At 47.0% G+C, this 21,906-nt stretch overlaps 1 protein-coding gene across 1 annotated transcript; it reads right to left on the reverse strand.

Moving 5' to 3' along the window:
* Window positions 1–344: 344 nt before the first annotated feature.
* Window positions 345–5,712, reverse strand: LOC125757905 (uncharacterized). Its single transcript, XM_049414251.1, has 2 exons — window positions 4,236–5,712; window positions 345–547 (listed from the first exon to the last, which is right to left on the reverse strand). Exons 1-2 carry the CDS (start codon window positions 5,710–5,712, stop codon window positions 345–347), a joined length of 1,680 nt encoding a protein of 559 aa, XP_049270208.1.
* Between the last annotated feature and the right edge of the window lie 16,194 nt (window positions 5,713–21,906).

Consider the following 21,906-nt stretch of genomic DNA (forward strand, 5'->3'; position numbering starts at 1 on the left):
AAGGAGCAAGCATTTTTCATCGCCATTCTGCCCACCTCGCCATGGTGGTCTATGGTTAAGGTGCTCGACTGCTGACCCAAAGGTCGCGGAATCGAATTCCGGCCGCGGCAGCTGCAGTTCGATGGTGGCGAAATGCTCGAGGTCCGCTACCGCGTCCCTCATAAGCATATCGTGGTTTTGGGACGTAAAACCCCCCAAGAGAGAGAGAGAGAGAGAGAGAGACTCTTTATTGGAAAAAAACCCGCATTTCCCCGAAGGGGTAGTAGTAGTAGTAAGACTTTATTTCGGGTTGTTCAAGAGGTGGAGGCTCCCCGACTGGGGGCCATGGCTGGGTGGGCTCCTCCTTACAGGAGTCCATTGGCAGTAGCCGCCACCCGGGCGCGCGTGACCAGGGCCTTCTGGCTGGCCAGGTCCGAGCAGTCGAGCAGGGCCGCCTCCCAGTCCTCTCGGGTGGGATGGGGTAGGGGGGGGAGGTCTGGTGTTAATTGGCACGCCCACACCATATGGAAGATGTCCGAGGACCCTTCCCCACAGTATGGGCACTTCCCTGAACAGGCAGGGTCGAAATGTTTTTGGACTGCCGGGCACAGTATTGTTTTGGTGTACAGACGGAGGAGTAATCGTTCCTCCTCCCTCGTGAGCCCTTTGCAGGGTTTATGAAAAGTTGCATGCTCTAATTGGTAGTAGTTTATAATTTCTCTGAACGTGAAAACTGGATTGAAATCGGAGTCCGCATCGGAGTGAGGTGAGGGCGTGGCCCGGTAAGTAAGCCCGCAGGCCGCGGCGTTTGCCGCTTCATTACCCTCGAGACCCACGTGTGCGGGAGTCCATACTATCGTTCGGGGCGTAGGTCCTCCGGTGTAGTTGCTGTTTTGTAAAATTTTATATGCGAGGTATGGGGCGTATCCTCTTTCAATGTTTTTACAGGCTCCCCGTGAGTCAGCGATGATGACTCTCGAATCCCGATTAGCGGCTGCGAGAGCGATGGCCACTTCTTCCGCATGTGTTATATCTCGTGTTTTGAAAGTTAGTCCGTTTATTACTGTATTTTGGTGGACTACCGCGGCCGTGTACCATCCCCCGTGGTGTGGGCCGGAGGCGTCCACGTAAAAAACACCGTGTTTGTCCCCATAGTGGTGCGCCAGAGCTTTGGCTCTTGCTAGGCGCCGACCACTATGGTTTTCTCTTGTTATGTTGTTAGGAAGGGGGCGTACGCCGAGGGCGTGTCTCCAGGTTTCCGGGAGGCGCACTCGTTCTTCCTCTAGTGTTGGGTGATGAATGTGCAATCGTGAAAGCAGGCGGCTTCCTGATTGTGTTTTTGAGAGTCTCGTGTACTGGTTTGTTAGGTGCGCTTCCCTGAGCTCCTCGAAGGTGTTAGTCATTCCTAGGCCGAGTAGGCGCTGGGTGGATGTGTTAATCGGGAGGTCGAGGGCTCGCTTGTATATTTTTCGCAAAATTACCTCAATGGCATTTTTGTCGAATTTGCGAAGGTGTAGGTAGGGGGTCGAGTACAGAACGCGGCTTGTTACGAAAGCATGCGCTAGTCGCAAAGCGTCTTTGCATCGCAGTCCGCCACGTTTGTTTGATACCCGTCTAATCATGCGGCCTACTTGGTCGCTCACCTTCCGTAATTTAGTAAGTGTTGTGTCTATTTTCCGGTGTTTATGTATAAATAGACCTAGAATTCTGATCTCATCACGTTCGGGGATGGGTCCGTTCGCTAGGGATAATTCAATCTTAGTACTACACTTCCGTGTGGGACGAATGTGTACAAACTCGGATTTTGTTGGGGAACATTGAAGGCCACAGCGGTGAGCGTAGGTTTCTACGATTTCCGCCGCTTTCTGTAGGCTGGCTTCAATTTCACCTACTGAGCCGTGTTTTGCCCAAATGGTTATGTCGTCGGCATACAGCGCGTGCTGTACACCTTCGACTGTCTCCAATTGAGCTGGTAGTTCCATCATTGCAAGGTTGAAAAGTAAGGGTGAGAGGACTGCGCCCTGTGGTGTGCCCCTCGAGCCCAACTGATACGGACCGTAATCCTCGTCTTGTATTCGTATGTAGGATTCTCGGGCCGTTAGGAATTGCTTGACGTATTGAAAGGTATTGTGACCACATTTAGTTTGGGAGAAATGTGTTAATATTATCTCGTGTGCGACGTTATCGAACGCTCCCTTCAGGTCTAAGGCCAGTACGACCTTGTCGTTGCGGGGATGCTCGATAGGGTTTATGATTTCGCGGTCGAGTTGGAGGAGCACGTCTTGTGCAGCCCTGTGAGGGCGGAAGCCAAACATCGTGTTTGAAAAGACGTTTAAGTTTTCTAGATAGTCTGATAGTCTATCCCGTACCATGGTCTCCATTAATTTTCCTGCACAGGAGGTAAGGGAGATCGGCCGAAGGTTATCTGTGTTTATGGTTTTGCCGGCTTTGGGAATGAACGTTACTAAAGCTGTTTTCCATTCAATGGGGAGTTGTGTTTCTCCGCGCCAAATTGAATTTATGTATTCCAAGAGTGTTTCGTAGGCTGAATCGGGGAGGTTGGCTAGCAACTTCACCGTTATTTTGTCTTTTCCGGGTGCCGTCCCTCGTTTCATTCTGCTTAAGGCTGCTTTTAAATCGTGAAGTTGGAAGGGTCGATCTAGTTCTGCATTGTCAGGCCCTGCATACGAGTATGCACATCCCTGTGGGTCCTGATGTGTGCAGAGGTACTGATCCCGTAGTTTACTTGCTAGTTTCTCGGCATTTCCTTCAAAAGCATGTATAGCTCTTTGTAGGTGTTTTTGTGTTTCTGTTCTGGTTTGTGTAGGGTCGATTAGCGCGCGGAACAAGCGCCAGGTGTTCTTGCTGGACATTTGTCCTGCTGCCGTATTGCATCTGTCCACCCAATTGGAGTCGGCTAGTTGAGCGGCGTATTCCGCTGCTTGTTGGGTGATTTCGGCGATGCGTGTTTTGAGTTTCTTGTTGAGTTTTTGTCGCTGCCACCTGCGGACAAGGCTGTGACGCGCCTCCCAGAGGTGGAGAAGATGGTTGTCCACCTCCGGAGTTGCTTCGGATAATTTGATTTGAGTTTCAGTTGCGTTGACTCTATTAACGAGTGTTTGTGCCCAAGTATGATATCCCTGTTCGTGAATGGAGATCGAGTTTGTGTACTCTTGTCGGAACTTTGTCCAATCTGGTAGACGGGCTTTTGCGTAGGTTTTCCTTAGTGGTTTGGTTCTAATTGTGATGTTAAGCATCCAGTGATCGCTACCGAGGGTTTCCTCGGTGTTGATCCATTCTGCATGTTTGATGTTTTTAGTGAAAGTGAGGTCCGGGCACGTGTCCCGAGTTACCGAGTTTCCTATTCGTGTTGGGTATACAGGGTCAGTGTGGAGAGTGAGACCTAGAGCGGATGTAAGTTCGGCTAGAATACGCCCGCGTTTCTCCTCCCGTTTGTATCCCCAGAGTGTGCTGGGGGCATTGAAGTCGCCCAAGATTACTAGGGGGTCCCTTCCGGCAGCTTTGAGGGCTCTATTAAAGAGCGCTGCAAAATTTACTTTTCTTAATTTGGGGGATGCGTAGATGTTCAGTACGTGTAGTGGTGTGTCTCGTTTTTTAAGCGGAAGGAGAGTGACCATCACATAAGAGTAGTCGGTTCCTAACTCTAAATCCACCTGATTAGCCGTGTAGTTATTGTGTACGCATATGCAGGAAAGAGGGTCCTGTTGATATACGGTGTAATTTGTAAGGGTAACGCCGTCTCCTGGTTCCTGGAGTGCGACTACCGCGGGTAATGTGTCGAATTTTGACAGGAAAAGCCGAAGGTTTGCTCGTTTTGCTCGAGATCGTAGCCCTCGGCAGTTCCACTGGATAATTTGAGTGGAAGTATTCGATTTGGTGTGAGCTGTACCTTTAGTTCGTGGTCTGTTCGCCATGGTGATAATCGCTTAATTGTATCGATTGTAGCGACGCGGTAGCCGAGAAGCCTGCATTTGGAAGGGATGAGTCTTCCATTCCAGAGAGTGAACAGCTATCGTCGTCGTCAGTGCCTACTTTCATGGCAAGGCGCATTTCTTTGGCAGGACGGCCCGACACGTCCTTCATGGGACCTCTCCTGCGGAGCTTTCTCGTTTCTTGTGCAACGTGCTGTGCAATAATTTTGGGTAGGGATTCCGTCATTTTCGTGATTGCGGATGTTAGTGCCACGGAGATTTGATTTTCCAAAGAGTTAAAGCGAGATTCCATGGCCTCCAAACGAGTTGCGAGGCGGGCCTCGAGCTCGGCGCCCAAGCTCACTTCCGATTTGGACTCCATTCGATCGTTCTCCATTCCCTTGTCTGTGGGAGTTGGAGAGACGGACTGTCTAGATTCTAGGGTAGCAATTTTCTTCAGTAATAGCTCAATTTGGTTTTCGAGGTTTGCAATTTTGGCCTTTTCGACACTGCGTGTTATGGGAGGGGAGGAGTTATGTAGAGGGAAGGGAGAGGAGGAGGCCGCCCCGCCCGGACCGCCCACCTGTGCTCCATGCTTGGCGACGTTGGCCCATGCCCTGGCCGCGCCGCCGGATGGCTGTGTTGACGTTTTCTGCTCGGCCGCACCGCGCTGCGGTTGTAGCGGCTGTTGCTGTGCCGTCTGGCATTTCTCCGTCTTGTTGGACGATGGCATCGGATTTCCATCGCTGACACCATTGTTAGATGACTTGTTGGGGAGGCTAGGATGGCGGTTGTCGCCTTTTCTGTCCTTCGAGTTTTTCTTGCCGTCGGCGGTTCCGTCTTTTCGCGTGCGAAATTTCGCTGCACATTCTCGTGAGTTTGTCACGTGTTCTCCGTCACACACTGAGCACCGCGGTTGACACTCATGAGGGACCCGCACTCCCTCCACCATCGGCACTTGCTGCCGGCAAACGCCACACGTGTCCGGTTTGATACCGGGACAAGTATCCGCTCGGTGGCCCACAGTTGCGCATGTACTGCAGGCCGGGATTGTCCGGTAGTACCTGCCCACTGGGATTAACATATTCTCGTAGTGCACGAAACGAGGTTTCTCTTTTCCGGCGAAAGTGAGCCGGGCTTTGTTTGAGGTGCCAAATTTTCTGATTTCGACGATGTTGCCTTTTCTCCATTGGACTTGCTGTTGGAGCGTTTCTGTGGTGTCCGTGTCATTCACAGTGATCACTCCGTAGCAGACTTCTTCTCCCTCGTTTCGACGGAGATAGCCATACAGTGGGATCGCTCCGCTGCTAGCGTTGATGTTGATATCTCCGAGCAGCCGATCCGCTGCTGCCGGATTTGGGGTGTGGACTACGATGAGGTTTTGTTCGTGGGACGGCAGGATTGTGACAGTTTTGGCCACTTCGTGCCCGAGGTAGGCCGTGAGAGCAGCGCCGTAGCGGTTCTCTGAGAAGCTTTGACGTAACGATACGTGTTCTCGTGGTTTCAGCACGATCACAAATTCGTCAGGACCGGGCTTAGGCAGACGGCGGGGTTTCCAATTAGCCGTGACCGTCTTCTTGTTTTTAGGGCCCGCGGCGCGCTTGGCGGGAGCTTGATTTTCCTCAGCTGTTGCGCTGGGTGCCGAGCTAGCTTGGGCGCGGCGACGGGCGATCGCCTCGTTGAGTGCTTGGTTCCGATAAATCGGAGTTTCGGCTGTATTCTGGCTCTCGGACACTGCAATCGTCGTCCAAGTCATGTCTTCGGGGTCGTAGCCCGTCAAGGAAAGCGTGGAAACCGCCATCTTGCGAGAAAGTGGGTTCGTGCCGTTAGGTCTAGGCGCTGCCGGTAGGCCTGTTCGGGGCCATGTGGTTGAGGCAGGAAAATCGTTCTAAAGAGGCGAAAAATTGGCCCACCTCGAAAAATTTGATATCCTCGTGGTCAGTCCAACTTGCTGCATCCGTAGGAGTCAATATTTGCAGGGTCAGGTCGAATGGTCCGCAGCCATTGCCGAAAATCGACGGAGCCGATATACCACTCGTCCGCTCGCTGTGCGCGCCTGCAGCCTTTTCCCGAAGGGGAGTATGAGGAAGTGCGAAGCACGGGGTGATGCTATGAGGGGGCGCGCGCGACTAAACTGCATAGCCGAGCGAAGGAGACGGCAGCGAGAGAGCACGCGCCAGCCGACCCACGGAGGTCTGGCCGTTTTTAAGTGCAAAGCACTTTTACTGATGATGATGATCTGTCTTCCGAACTCGTTCCAAAGAACCCGCAACGCGTTCAACTTGTTGGCGGCGTTGCGCACGCCCGAGATGGGGCTCAGGTTGTTGTCGAACCACAGTCGATCGCACACCGCGCAGCTATATCCGAAGCTGCGGTCCAGGAAGTCTCGCTTGAAGCGCGCGTCCGGCCGATCGAATTCGAGGGCCCGCGCCCGCTCACGCATCGCGCGTCCCCGCGCCAGATCGGCTTCGGGGTGTTCGGCTCGCTTCGCACGCTTTCGTTCGGCGTCTCGCCGCCGGCCTTCATCACCACAGGCAATGCGCGGGGCGCGCGCAGCCACGGAGCGGAGGGCGGAGCGCGCGCAGTCACATGGGGCGTGACGTCGCTGCGCCGTTGCTACAGACGCTCTTCTCCGCTCCTCGCGCCGTTGCTATGGGACGGCGGATTCAGGGTCGCTTATAAAGTGCATTCGCACTTAAAACAGAGATTTTTGCCGGCGTCAGTATATAACCGCTGGCATGCTACTCTGTGTAGGGATGGGGAACCCCCCAAAATTATTATCTCGCCATACTGCCAACATATTCCACTTCATCCTGCATTGTTCCACGGGAACGAAACATTATTTGACAGAAAATCAGTTTTAGACGTTTCATACGAGGTTCAATCCTTGCATGCAGGCCATCTTAAATATTCGTATCACGTCACGTCGCGAGAGCCCGCAGTTCCGACGTTGGTAGAGCGTACACCCAGGCCCTTGTGCTCGAGGGCTCTGGTGAGGCAGTAGCGCCAATTATATTTATGCAGGCATTTTAAATGCGAAGCATTTCTTAGCGAATCTTTGGCACTTTGAGCGTTTCTATCTACGTATCTATATATCTTCTATCTGTCTATCTATCTATCTAGCCGCCTACGTCTGGGTGCTCTCATGATCGCCTCCTTAACGTGGTGTAGACCAAAATTGGCATGGGAGGGTAAGAGAATTTGACGAACATGACTGTCGGGTCACGAATGAATAACGTGAAAATCCTGTCGTGTACGTCGTGAGATCCTTTCCTTCAGACACGCGTGGCACATACCCGTTTACCACGGTCCGCGGTGTACGGGTATGCGCCACAGGTGATTGACAGTTTATATCTACCCAGGAACGGCGAGAACAGACATTGGTAATTTAAACGCGATAGCGTTAAGAAAAGCCGACATCGGCAGCGTTGACCCGAAGAACGGAATGAATAATTCAAATTAGGATCACAGTGGGAATCGAACCCAAGCATTCTGCGTGGCAATCAGGTATTCTACCACAGAGCCACGCCAGGTCTATAAACTGGTTTGGAAAAACAGCCTATGGAAGCGTAATGTCGGTGCGACGTCAACTGTGGTTATGGTGCTGGCTATCTAATTTTACAAGAAAGCAATAAGCACTTCATATGTACTCCTACGATACAGACGCCATATCAGATTAACATCTGCGGTTCCAGTGTTGGCTCCGCTTTTAGAGCAGCCTAATAAACATTACATTTGTACTTCCATGATTCAGCAAGCTATATTGAAACATTGCTCGACCCCGGAGGAATACGTTAACGAAAGTTACGTATTATATTAACATGATTGCACCATAACGTTCACTTAATTTCGATAATACTGACGTATGTGCTCTAACGTGAGGGCTGATGTTACGTCGCACCATAAGATACCCTTTAAACGCCGGCGTTGTCGACGTGCCGGGTAAGCCCACGATGTGCGCACAGCTACTACACTTACAAAAACACGTCGATCCACCTCATAACGCTTGGCTCATAGCCATAAAATACAGCATAGAAGTACTCGCTGAATGCTTCGCGTGAAACCGATTCCCACAAGGCGTGGGATCTGCCGAATTTTTCTATTCATCTTGCCCGTTCACCCAGCGCAGGATAGCCAACCAGACGCTTTTCTGATTAACCTTCCTACCTGCTGTCTTTGTGTTTCCTCCTGCTTAATGCTCCACGAAGAGCCACGTAGCATTTTTTACGCCTTAGCGTGCATGAAGCTAAAACGAAGCATCTGTAGCATCCCCCCCCCCCCCTTTTCTCCGTTGAAACGAAAACACTTGGCGCACCGCTTTGACCTCGTCCGGATAGTTTCTTGCTTGACGCCCAGGTCACGTCGCATAGGAGGCCTCTATCAGAGCCGCTAGGTGCTTCATAAGCACATCGTTCATCTTCGAAAACGCGCCACTTTATGACGGTGTTATTGCTCTTAATAAGCGGCTATATCACGTTGGATTACGGTGCAGCGCACGAGTGAATGACTAAACGCCTGCTCCACAAAGCTGTGCGATGTTAACTACGACGAAGGGACTCACTGTGAGAATGTTTTATTAGCAACTCTTAGTCAACTAGCATATTGATGTCGTTTACGGATTACTCCTTACGGAACGCCGTCTACGGAATTTCACAACAACGGATACATATACCGGATAAACGAAAGACGGCAGCAGCGCCGATAGCCAAATATTAACTGTTACGTTCTATTCAACAACATAGTTTCAGAACAAAAACGCTTTTGTTTAGAATAAGAATTATTTCGATGAAAATACCCTATATATATATATATATATATATATATATATATATATATATATATATATATATATATATATATATATATATATATATATATATATATATATATCAAACTTTACCTTTATGTATGCAAGAAGTCAATAAGACAACAAATTGACTTCGTGATAAGCAGCCTTTCGATGAAAATTGAGGAGGTATATGAATTGCCAAAGGGAAAATAGACAACCACCCATTCGTAGCACGAAGCCACAACATACGGATTTCCTTGTGGCTTCGTGCTACAAATGGGTGGTTGTCTATTTTCCCTTTCTTAACCCTTCCGCCACCTTGCGGGATTCCGCAGAACTGATTTTCAGTATATGAATTGCACCGATCAGGGGCGTAGCCAGAAATTTTTTTCGAGGGGGGAGGGGGGTTCAACCATACCTTATGTTCATGTGTGCGTTTGTATGTGTGCGTGTATGTATATATATTTATATATATATGCAAGCAAAATTTAAAATTTTTGGAAGGGGGGGTGAGCCCCCCCCCCCCCCCTTGGTTACGCCCCTGTTACCGACACACAGAGATGGTTACAGCAACCTTCCACCACTTGATGGGTAACCATAATGTTTTTTATTCCACGGGTTGGTCCGAAGAAAAAAAAAAAAACTCCGAATGTGCTGCAGGGAGATGTCCCTGGCGACCTAAACTTAATTGCTTTTAAGAGTTGAACGCGATAGCGAAATCCGGCCTCTAGTGCGCACTTCAACCACTAAGTGCATACTCATTAATGTTTATTGTTACACACACGCACACAGACACGCGCGCGCGCGCGAAAACATATTTCTCACAATGCCTCACAGATGGCAGCACATTATCTAACGTTTGCTGTTTGCTTGATCAACGCCTCCTCTAGAAATCAGGCTTTGGCTTGATATGTTTTCCGCTAGATGGACATAGTTGTCCATTTTTGGAGCTGTTTGAAAGTTCGTGTTTGTTTTTAGCGGCGATGGCTGCACTATCATGTCTTTTTTTTTTTTTTCGAAGCATGACATCGCGCAGAAAACGTAGTTTGATGGCCTCGCCAATGCGCCTACAAATCGCCGAATGGGCTCATTTTCGTCGTGACACCTGCCGAACAAAATGCGTAGACTCCTTCTATTACATGGCATTTATGCAGTGTTTTTTTTCCAAAGCTGTTGCAAGTAACATCGTGGCTTTGTGGTAGGACATCTGCTTGCCACGTAAACGGCCCTGGTTCGACACTCAATGGGGCCGAAGATTTTTATTGTTTATTTTATTTGCATCTTTCTCGATTTTTCGGTCACGGACGATTTTTCGCTCACAAGCGTCGGTAGCGACACCGTCGCCGACACCGGAATTTCTGCGACGCTATCGCGTTAAAATGTATCGAGGTAGGACAGTAGAGTTTCCCAAGTGGTAAGCATATTCAAACACCCAACTCCGTTTTTACACCTTATTTGTGTTCTGTGTACTCTATACTTTTCTTTGTCGTTTTTTTTTTCTTGAACGATTAGGTGACAATATCCCCTAACTTTGGGTCCCTGTTTCTAAATCTCCCGAATATTTTTTTTTCGTAAATATTACACAGCTTTTGGTGGTCGTGAAGAAGTCTTTCGACCACATGTCAGCCATTTTTCTGAGCGGTGCGGTCTAAATATGAGCGGCTGAATGACTTACACATGCAGCGGATAAAGGTAAGAAAGTTGATCAATTAAGTTGATTCATTGAATGAAAATGTTGAGATCTGCATGAGTGACGTTACCAGCGAGATGACATGATTATTGCGACTGAATAACGCTGAAACATGACGCACCCGCAGGTACCTCTTTCGCGGGCGACACACGGCCGCACTGTCGGCTGGAAGACTGACTCTTCTCTGTGCGTTGAACGGGCGACGTCGCGTGGGCAGTCTGGCTGCCGTTCTGGACTCCCCCGACGTGGTGGGCTGGGCGGGTGCGCCCGGCGACACCCTCCGACCGGCCGTAGGCTTCTTTAGCCGATGGGCGCGCGTAGACGACGACGTCGGCTCATGCTACGGCGGCGACGGCGGCGACGCCTCGGGAAGACGTACGGCGACCCGATGGCGGGACGACCGCCGAGCAGCGGGTCGACGAACGGTCGCTTTTGCCAACGGAGCTGAAGATTCAGCGTCTGCCAGTGACCCGGACAGGCCACTGTTCAAGGTGAGTTTGAGGTGGACGCCGTCACGGAATGCTGCGCCCGCGAGTTCTTGTGGCTGCTGAAATTTAAGGTGGTCCCCTTGCCCAGGAGATATGTTAATCAAGTAGCTCATGAGACCCTCAAGTGCTCTCGGAATAAAGGAGACGATAAAACATGCAGTGCGGACGCAAAATAGGCATTCAATACTAATTTTATGCAAGAATGCAGTTAGCCGAAAAGCGTAACGGAAGAGAGAGAGAGAAATGCTTTAATAGAATGCTGGAGAAGTTAGCCTGGCTGTTCGCCCGACATGCTACACCAGGTGCTGGTGATGATTGTGACATATACTGATAAACACATGACAGAACATACAGCGACACACAGGCACACACATGGATTATACTATTTACAAAATTTCATTAAGGCTCGTGGCCCGCAAGAACGTCAACGGCGCTTTCGTGACGCGTAACACGCAGGTGGTGTTTTTCCATGGGCCGAGAATATGCCGCAGTTTTAAGCTCGAGCCCCGTTGAAAGTGTAATGCCGTCTTCAGAGACTGTCTCTCTGATGCGTATCGTCTGCAGTCACACAGAACCTGTCGCAGGTCTTCTGTGGCGTTACATTGAATGCATATTGGCGAGTTAGACAGTTTAATCTTGCTCTTGAAGTAATTCATATAGGTGACGTTTAGTCTGACATCGTGTAGCCATGTTTGATCTTGTCTATTAAGGTCTCGCGGCATGTAGACGTCACACAATGGATAAAAGAGGTCCGTGCTGGTGACTTGCACTTGTCTAGAAGTATCGTTGGAAGCGCCAAGTGACTTTTCTCGCGGCGTCGTTTCTTGAGAAAGGTATTTCAACCATTTCTCTCCAGGCGTCGTGTTCAACTTTGGCAGCATGATCAGCCTGCACATGATATTATAGTGCGCTCTGAGTGGACAGGGGAAGTTTAACTCGCCACGCAAAGCTGCCGAACGAATAATGTACACCCAATAATAATAATATCTGGAGTTTAACGTCCCAAAACCACGATATGATTATGGGAGACGCCGTAGTGGAGGGCTCCGGAAATTTCGACCACCTGAGGTTCTTTAACGTGCACCTAAATCTAAATGCACGGGCCTCAAACATTTTCGCCTCCATCGAAAATGCAGCCGCCGCGGCCGGGATTCGATCCCGTGACCTTCGGGTTAGCAGCCGAGCGCCGTAACCACTAGACCACCGTGGCGGGGCATTGTTCACCCATGCTAGACACAAAAAAAAAGGCCATTCGATGATGCAGCCCGTGACACGAACGGAAGCGCGGTAAAACGATTGTGTTCGCCCATACCGGCGTATCCGAAGCTGAACGGGAAGCCTTCTGCGGGCCTGTCCCGTGGAGTTCATCAACGAATGCGCGTCGACGTCTCGAAGCCAAAGATATACACACGAGCGAGTTCCTTCGTACCCTACGAAATAGGACGGTGCGCGCGGACCCATATTTGGGGGAGGGGGGGGGGGGGTGCGCGCTTCACCATGCACTTGATCTATCGTCACCGTCAATGCCGATCACATCGGTATTTGCATAGCTATTTTTAGCGTTTCTGAACTAACGCACTTTCAGACACAGCAAAATTGTCGGGGCCCATCCGCATCGTAGTACATATATATAGGTGTATACCTCTGCATTAATATGTGAACGGGAATCGGAAGAAAAACGAGCAAGCTCGAGAATAGCACAATGGACGATGTAACGAGAAATGGCAGGCGTAGCATTAAGAGACAAGAAGATAACGGAAAGGTGAGCAGACAAAATGTGTGTAGCTAATATTCTTTTCAAGATTTAGGGGAAGAAATAAAGCGGGACAGTCGAATACGGAGGACATAGACAATGGCATAGCAGAGTAATAGGTGAACAGAGGGAATGGAGTACAAGTGCGGCGACTGAACAGATAAAAAGATTTGTAGGTCTTCCGACACTAAAAAGCAGTCGCTAGCACGCCCTCGTCTGAAACAAACTGAAACGTGCTACACCTACATAAAGTATCGTGCACTACAACTGATGCAAAGTATTCGTTGCTTGATATAGAAGACCGTTGAATTAAGATCTATGTAAACAACTTAAACTTAATGGCCCGTGGCAAGACAGCAGTTGTGCGATGCGCAGCACAAAAGCGCTGTTGGCGTTCTTGAGGAACACTCTGCTTAACCAAAGTTTGTGAATGACTCTTTTTATGTATATATGTGCGTTTGTGACTGTACGTACTATTTGTGTGTATGTGGTGTATATGTGGTCATTGTATCTACCATAGTCATCACCCGACACCTGGAGTAGCAAGCCAGGCGACAAACCAGGCTAACCTCTCTGGGCATTTCATTAAAGAATATTGTCTTTCACTATCCTAAACTTAATGAAAAGCTGTCTAGTGCCATTGTGACGTCAGAATATCTGTTATGCATGCATCCCTACACCTTTTCTATGCAATGAGGGGCGAAGTTTCAGACTTCGTAGTCCTTCACGTCGTCGAACGTCATATGTGAGGGCTGTAGGAAGTCTACTAATGAGTTCGGGAATTTAGTTTTTGTTTCAATTACATATTTCTACGCCGTAACTTCCATTTCCAAGTAAACGTGAAGAAGGAGAATTTATCGAGGAGTCCGTTTTTGCTAAGCACAGCCATAAGAACAACAGATAAAGAAGCCAAGGAAAGCATATATGTGAAGTTATTTGCAGTTTTAAATTGAACTGCGGGAATTATAAGATCAAGGGCTCAGCTATGGGCTGTCCAGAGGGCCCATGATGCGGCGGTCGGGCTTGACCTGACTGCCCCAACGTGGGAGCGGCCCTCTGCATGCTGAGTCGCGCACCTCAGGCCTTTCAATGAAGTTTTCCATCCATCCATCCATCCATCCATCCATCCATCCATCCATCCATCCATCCATCCATCCATCCCAGGGAAATTAATGTAAACGAAAAATCGACTTGCCGCTGGCAGAAACCGTACCCACAGATTCTCCTTCACGCATGCGGTTCGTTATTCACGCTTGCATCGAATCAAATCAAATCAAATCAAGTCAAAGTTTATTTACATCGTGTAAATGTGGGCAAGCTTGGGCGAAAAACGAAACAGTTCACTTGAGAGAGAGAGAGCGATAATAAAACGAGAGAAAGGCAGGGAGGTTAACCAGGATTGTAGCATCCAGTTTGCTACCCTACACTAAGGGGAGGGGGAAAGGGAAAGAAAGATGGAAAGGACAGCGGAGAGAAAAGCAGGCGCGCGATCAAATAAATATAAACAAAAGGAAGCTGTAGAGCGGGAGTACTAAAGCCTATTGAATAGGCCACTGGCACACAGAAAGTTCAGTAAGGAAAGCTCACGGAAGGCACACAATAGAGGCACACAAGTATGTGCAAACACTATCCCAAAGTCAAACCAGCGCTTTACATAAACGCAGTGACTACTCTGTGGTCCAGACCACAGAATAGAGTGCAGCTTTATTCTGTGGACCAGACCACAGAATAGAGTGCAGCTTTATTTTGTGGACCACTCAATAAATTTGTGCAGTGTGAGCTGTGCAGAAATGTTCTGTAGCCCAAGCAGCCCACCTCTCTTGACGACGGTTTTCTGTCACAAATTGCGAGAGTTCATTCTGTGGTCTGGTCCACAGAACAGGTACTGTTAATGCCCTCAGAAGGAACTGAACCCACCCCATAGAGACTTCGATTTGCCAACGCTCGAGCTCCCTTGACGACAGCTTGTCTCGCGAATCTTAACATGTGCTCGCCGTTTTGTGAATCGCTATTGAAGACGCGTATGCGTGAAAGATTCCAATGTTTTGACATATGCCAGTATTGATATCAGCCGCAGATAAACTTGTTAGCAGCAAAACGAAGGCGTATAATGATAACAAATGACAGCGGTTATAAAATTTCGTGAACCTAATCTATGGCGTGCGGAACACTAAAGTCACTTTCACCACAGTACGTTTGTGTCATGTGAAAAAGTGCACTACCATTTGCATGGGAGACTCGAATTTTGAGCAATCCTTCTGAATGGGCGCGGCCATAAATCACACGTAAAACAACGCTAACGCCACCGCGAAAAGAAAACAATAATAACAAATGACAGCGTGCATAAAATTTTTTGGCCTTGATCCATTGAGTACGCAACGCTTAAGCCACTTTCGCTGCTGTACACCTATGTCAAGCAAAAAAAAAAAACACAATAAGATTGGCGAGAACCTACTAGTTGTCACTGGACACAGCACACTTTGTCACTTAGATACACTTGCAAGCGCCGTATAATTACGAGTACTTGTATGATCATCAACGTCTGAAAACTTTACAGAAACAGCTAAAGTAGCCCTTCGCCAATCTTAGTGCTTTTTTTTTTTTTTTGCACGACATTAATGCACTGCGGTGAAAGTGACTGAAGTGTGTCCTGACGCGAGAGATCAGGACCAGAGTAATTTAGTAGTGTCGCCCTTTGTCGTTATATATATGATTCCCTTCTCGCGGTGGCGTTGATTGGAGATCTGTGGCTGTGTTCGCACAATCGGCGGGATCGCTCAAAATTTGAGTCTCCCGTGCAGATCTTAGTGCACATTTTCTTTTTGCATGACACAAACGTACTGTGGTGAAAGTGACTTAAGTGTTCCGCACTCGATAGATCAGGTCCAGAAATTTTTAGAACCGCTGTCATTTGTTATTATACGCCTTCTTTTTGCTGCTTCAATTCACGACAAGTTTACCTGCTTTGGCATGTCAGACCAGCAAGCATGCCAAGGTGGGCTTCGCCTTCGTATTTCGAACCTTTCACGCATAAGCATCTTTCATCGCGTACTATGCCTGGAAATGGCCTCCTTGGTCCGGACTTATTCACAAAGCTGCGAGCGAATATTGCGATTCGCGAGAGAAGCTGTCGTCAAGAGAGGAGGGCGCAGCGCTTATTCTGTGAATTAGACAAAACCCTGCCAATTTGTGAGAGAAACCCGTCGTCAAGAGAGGTGGGCTGTTTGGGCTACAGCAATGTCTGGTGCGCACGGTCCACAGCATGGGTCCACAGCACAAGTCTCTTTGGTGTGGTGTGGTCCACAAAATAAAGCTGCACTTTATTTTGTGGTCTAGTTCACAGAACAAAGTTGCAGTTTACCCTGTGGTCTGGTCCACAGAATAGATTGGGACTATTCCGTGGTCTGGTGCGCAGAAACCGTCGTCAAGAGAGGTGGGCTGCTTGGGCTACAGAACATTTCTGCACAGCACACAGCGTGCAAGTTTATTGTGTGGTCCACAGAATAAAGCTGCACTCTATTCTGTGGTCTGGACCACAAAATTGTCACTGCGTTACAGGCACATGAAAAAGAATGGTTAATGTGACATTTTAAACTTTGTTTCCACAATAATTATGTTCACAAAGGTACAGAGCACTGGCGCAGCCGGGGGGGGGGGGGGGGGGGGGGGGGCGGGGCGGTTTAAATCCCCCGCACATTTTTCAGTTTTGCATGTGTATATGCGCACACATACAAACGCACGCACGAACATACATCAAGAAGGCTGACCCCCCCCCCAAAAAAAAAAAAGAAAGAAAGAAACGTCTGGCTACGCTACTGGTACAGAGTGTAAATGTAAATAAGTACCGACAGTCATTCATTAAAGTAAATAATTTGGGCTATTGATTATTCCAAGACAAGAGTAAAACTTCAAACAAACAAAACTTAACAACGGAAATGGAACTCTCTTCCTACAGTACAGCCATTATTTTTAGCGTTCAGTCTTGCTAGGGTGCCGGATGTTCACCAGTCCAGTTTTTTTTTTTTTGGCAGTTACGTATGTGCAACTCTGTGAGTTTTAACCAGCGTCATTTGATCCTGAAGCTGCAAATGTGAAATATTTATTTATTTATTTATTTTGTACACGAGCGTGGCGCAGTACTTGAACCTTCAAGAGCCTACAAGCGGCCGATTAATCCAATTCGTGTGCTATAGCTCAATTGGCACACGAAGAACTTTCTCTGTGCTTTCCTCGGCTTCGTTATCCGTTGGCTTCACGTACTTGTCTCCACTTCTAAGGCATCTTCTACCGCGTAAATAACGGTAAACACGATGACCATAAATCTTACATAAAGGGCCGAGAATGAAGAACTGGGACTGATAGCTAAATAAATTATTCGCATTTCAAACTATGCAGTATACATATAGTGTACAAGAATGACGATTTTGTGGATGCGTCTATCTCTACGTAATATTAATGGGAACTAACATACAATAACGCCATGGAAAGTATAGGTGGTGTTATCTGTAGTATTTAGAATATAAATGCGAAGAAAGTAAAGTGGACGAAAACATAACTTGCCGCCGGCAGGGACCGAACCTGCGACCTTCGAATAACGCGTCCGATGCTCTACCACTGAGCTACGGCGGCGGTCATCCTCCCGTCCACTTTATGGGGTATATATCTGATTTATATCTATATGGGAGTGTTATCAATCGGTGGCAGGTTATCTTTTCGTCCACTTTACTTTCTTCACATTTATATTCTAAATACTACAGATAACACCCCCTATACTTTCCTTGGCGTTATTGTCTGTTAGGTTCCATTAATATTGTGTCTAACAAAGAAAAACGAGCCCTGGACACTAAAGAGCAAAGCGATTTTTCTTATATTAGTAAAGTACTCTTTCACGATACCAAAAACACCACGCTTGCCGCGAGAAGACGCTTAGTAAGCGAGGAAACACGCAAAAACAAATTTTATTTATTTATTTATTTATTTATTTATTTATTTATTTATTTGTTTATTTGTTTATTTATTTATTTATTTATTTATTTATTTATTTATTTATTTATTTACCCTCGGGGCCTTTCGGCATTACAGAGGGGAGTGGGTTACAGAGGAAAAACTTGGAAAGGAGCAAATAATAACAAAGGTAACAGTACACTGCGACTAATACAATATTTGTTAATTATACAATACTAGCTGAGTATGTCGATATATTTTACAACGAGGAAATGAAGAAAAAGAAATAAGTAAGATGAAAAAACAGAGTGAGTCTTCTTTGATTATTATACAATGTTAGCTGGACATATAAAATACAGCGTTGAAAACAAGACTGTAGGTGCTTCTTTTTATTTAAGGCATAATGAGAATGACAGAAGTAGCAATAATAACGCACCATATAAACGGGCAGGTAACATTAGTTGATACAAGTGATTGTTACTATACAATGTTAGCTAATGCTTTACGAAACTTTTCGGTGTTAACAATAGATACAATATCAGCCGGAAGGTCATTCCATTCACGTGACGTACGAGGGATGAATGATTCTGAAAAGCATGTTGTGTTACAAGCACAAATTCTAACTTTGTGCTGATGATCAATGCGGTGAGATAAGTAATATGGTCGTGACATGAATTCCGGGTGTAGAGTAGGATGGTGATAAAGTTTATGAAAAAATGATAAACGAGAAATTTTACGGCGGGTAGCCAGTGACTCAACACCGAGATGTGATTTCATTGAGGATGCACTTGCCATTCGGTTGTAATTCCAAAGAATAAAACGACAAGAGTTATTTTGGATTAATTCGATGGAATGAGTTAGGTTGTCATGATAGGGGTCCCATATAGCTGATGCATACTCTAGCTTCGGCCTTAGCAATGTTTTATAAAGTAGTAATTTTAATGGCGATGGAGCGCGAGAAAAGTTACGGCGCAAATAACCAAGGAAACGGTTGCCTTGGTTAGTTATGTACTCAATATGTTTGTTCCATGTTAGGTTAGATGTTATATGTACGCCCAAGTATTTATATGAATTTGTAGCTTCCAAAGAAATGTTATTAAGATGATATACGGGAAGACAGCTATTCGATCTAGATATTCTCATAAATTTACATTTGTTAACGTTAAGCTCCATACGCCACTGTTGACACCAGTTGCAGATGTTGTTAAGATCGGCCTGAAGAGTAGTAATATCTTGTGGGGTAGTTATTTCTTTGAAAATTACACAGTCATCGGCAAACAAGTGTATATTAGAAGTTACTGCCGAAGTCAAGTCATTGATATAAATAAGGAATAAAAGGGGTCCCAGAACCGAGCCTTGTGGCACTCCGGACTGAACGATACTAAGTGGTGAGTCATGATCATTAGCTGTTACGAACTGGGAACGATTAACAAGGAACAACTCAATCCATTTTAGAAGGTTACGGTCGAGGTTTAGTATGTGTAGTTTATGAAGTAAAAGTCTATGGCTTACTTTAACAAATGCTTTTGAATAGTCTAAAAAAATGCAATCAGCAAGGGAAGAACGGTCAAGTATCTGGTGTGGTTTGTGAGTAAAAGACAACAATTGAGATTCACAAGATAGGGTTTTGCGAAAAATGGGGGTGGCGACGCCACCTTGAAGTTTCCGCACCATACGCCGTGACGTCACATGTTTTGACGGCGCCTACTAGGGACTACGTAGTTCCTAATCGGTAAAAATGAAGTACATCATCCTCTGAGGGGGCCATAGACTCAACATACCAAGTTGGGAGTAATTTTGTTGAGCCAATGGCGCCAAAATACGATAAATACACTTTGGAATTCGTGACGTCACGCGGGGAGATTTCGGCGCGAAATTTAAAAATGAGACTTTCAACTTGATTTTATCCTCTAGGCTCTAATAATAAACCTATGATGGCGAAATTAACGACATTAGAGTTTTCAGAGCACAATTTATCGATCTAAACCGATTCACTGTTTCTATTTGGTGTCCCTTTAAGAGTCATCTCCTTTCCTTTGTCTGCGTAATGCGTACGTGCATTACACCAAGAAAAGTGACCGAAAAATAATTGTTGTGTTGTTTTCAGAGAGTTTATGGACATTAGCCGACAAGAAGTCTGAGACTGTAAAATTATGGACAGGCTATAGAAAGCCTGTGCCGTCCGCCACAAACTTCTCTGGCTTAACATCGACAGTGCAAATAAATATATGTGTAGCTCAATACAGGCAAGCGTCGGCCTATGAAGACAAGGATTGTGGCATTCACGGTTCAAAACTGGCTCGAAGCTTATTATATAGAAAATCCCAGAAAGTGGCCCGCGCCTCATGGAAGTAAGCCTTTCTCTTCTCCGCCTCGCTTTCCTTCTCACTCCAAGCACACACTGTTCTTTAGTTTTATCTTATTTATTCTTTCGGGGTACCATCCATCATCTCCAATGAAGTGCGGTTCCCGGAACTCCAGCGGCAACAATCACGCCCAATCGAGCCCATGGAGTCACAAAAAACGTGCAGGCGTGAATTTAAACGAGCGCCAAGGGTGAGCGTCGTACGGGTGAGAGTCATTACGTAGGCGCATAAACAGTTTGAGAAATGACTCCGCACCCTTATCGAGGTCACGGGGTTCCCGCCCTTGGCCGCGTGAGCTTCAATGGCAGTTCCTGCTGCCCCCTTTTCCCAACTAGCTTTATTTGTTTTTTTTTTCTTGCCAGTTTACTCATTTTATTCAGTTATCGCTCGTTTTCCTTCTATCGCAGCTCAGTATACGGAGGACATTTAAGCGTCGTCATTGTGTAACATTTGGTTCCGGCTTTCGACACAAGAATGGCTTGTTGCACTTTTTTAGCGGCACGAGCAACGATTAACGTTTTTAGATTACTTTGGCAACGAGTGACACTCTATTTCCTCTTCCAAGCACTTCCGGTCGAGCAATTACTTCCGGTTTTCTGAAGATTCAGAAAATGTGTTTTAAAAACTAAAACTGGTACAAAATCAATGGTTCTGGTTCAGGTTAAGAGTTATGTTGGATACATATGATATTTGAGCATAAGTTTACTTAGAATAAGAGCCAAATAACTGTCAGGATAATTAATGGAAATTAATTGAATGAGTTTATTGAAAGAGTAAACGGTTTTCTTGTAAGCAGCTGGGGTCGTTGCGGCACCTGGCGGAGCAGATCTCAACCACGAGGTTCTTTCTACGTGGCTTCCGAGATCAGCATCAGCAGTGCGATGAAACACAAGGTTAATCCAAGGAAAGATTATTATTTTTAAGGGCTCGTTTTTCGTTGTTAGACACAATATTAATGAGAACTAACAGACAATAATGCCACGGAAATCATAGAGGATGTTACTTGTAGTAATTAGGATATAAATGTGAAGAAAGTAAAGTGGACGAAAAAACGACTTGCCGCCGGCAGGGACCGAACCTGCGACCTTCGAATAACGCGTCCGATGCTCTACCAGTGAGCTACGGCGGCGGTCATCCTCCCGTACAGGAATGTTAGTCAGCGCCGATCGCAGCCATGGCGGCGAGTGTGGAACACTCGGAAGGATGACCGCCGCCGTAGCTCAGTGGTAGAGCATCGACGCGTTATTCGAAGGTCGCTGGCTCGGTCCTTGCCGCCGACAAGTTATTTTTTCGTCCACTTTACTTTCTTCACATTTATATCTTAATTACTACAAGTAACATCCTCTATGCTTTCTGTGGCATTATTGCCTGTTAGTTCTCATTAATATCGTGTCGAACAACGAAAAACCAGCCCTTAAAAATAATAATCTCCTTTCCTTCATTCATAGCGAGGGTCTCGTTCTGGCAGACCTGATGCCTTCGGGTAGTATGGGAGGGATTTCTGGTCAGCTTCCAGTTCGTAATAGATCACGTGCTCCGTGACGCCAACAGGCAGAAAAAAGAGTGTTCCACGCTCGCCGCCAAGGCTGTGATCGGCGCTGACTAACACTCCTATAGGTTTAAATACACATATATACCCCATACAGTGGACGGGAGGATGACCGCCGTCGTAGCTCAGTGGTAGAGCGTCGGACGCGTTATTCGAAGGTCGCAGGTTCGGTCCCTGCCGGCGGCAAGTCGTCTTTTTGTCCATTTTACTTTCTTCACATTTATATACTAATTACTACAAGTAACAACCTCTAGGTTAATCCAAGGAATACACCTGGGTACACGAACGCCGAGGTGCGAGTTCCACTACCATACACCTAGGTCAAGGGTTAGGGCAGTGCTTCTCAGCCGTGGATGCTTCGCAGACCCCTTGTGGACAGGTGGAAGTGATGGGGGACCCCTTGCAGTGAGAAAAAA

This window comes from Rhipicephalus sanguineus, chromosome 3, assembly GCF_013339695.2.
Source record: "Rhipicephalus sanguineus isolate Rsan-2018 chromosome 3, BIME_Rsan_1.4, whole genome shotgun sequence".
Lineage (NCBI taxonomy): Eukaryota > Metazoa > Arthropoda > Arachnida > Ixodida > Ixodidae > Rhipicephalus > Rhipicephalus sanguineus.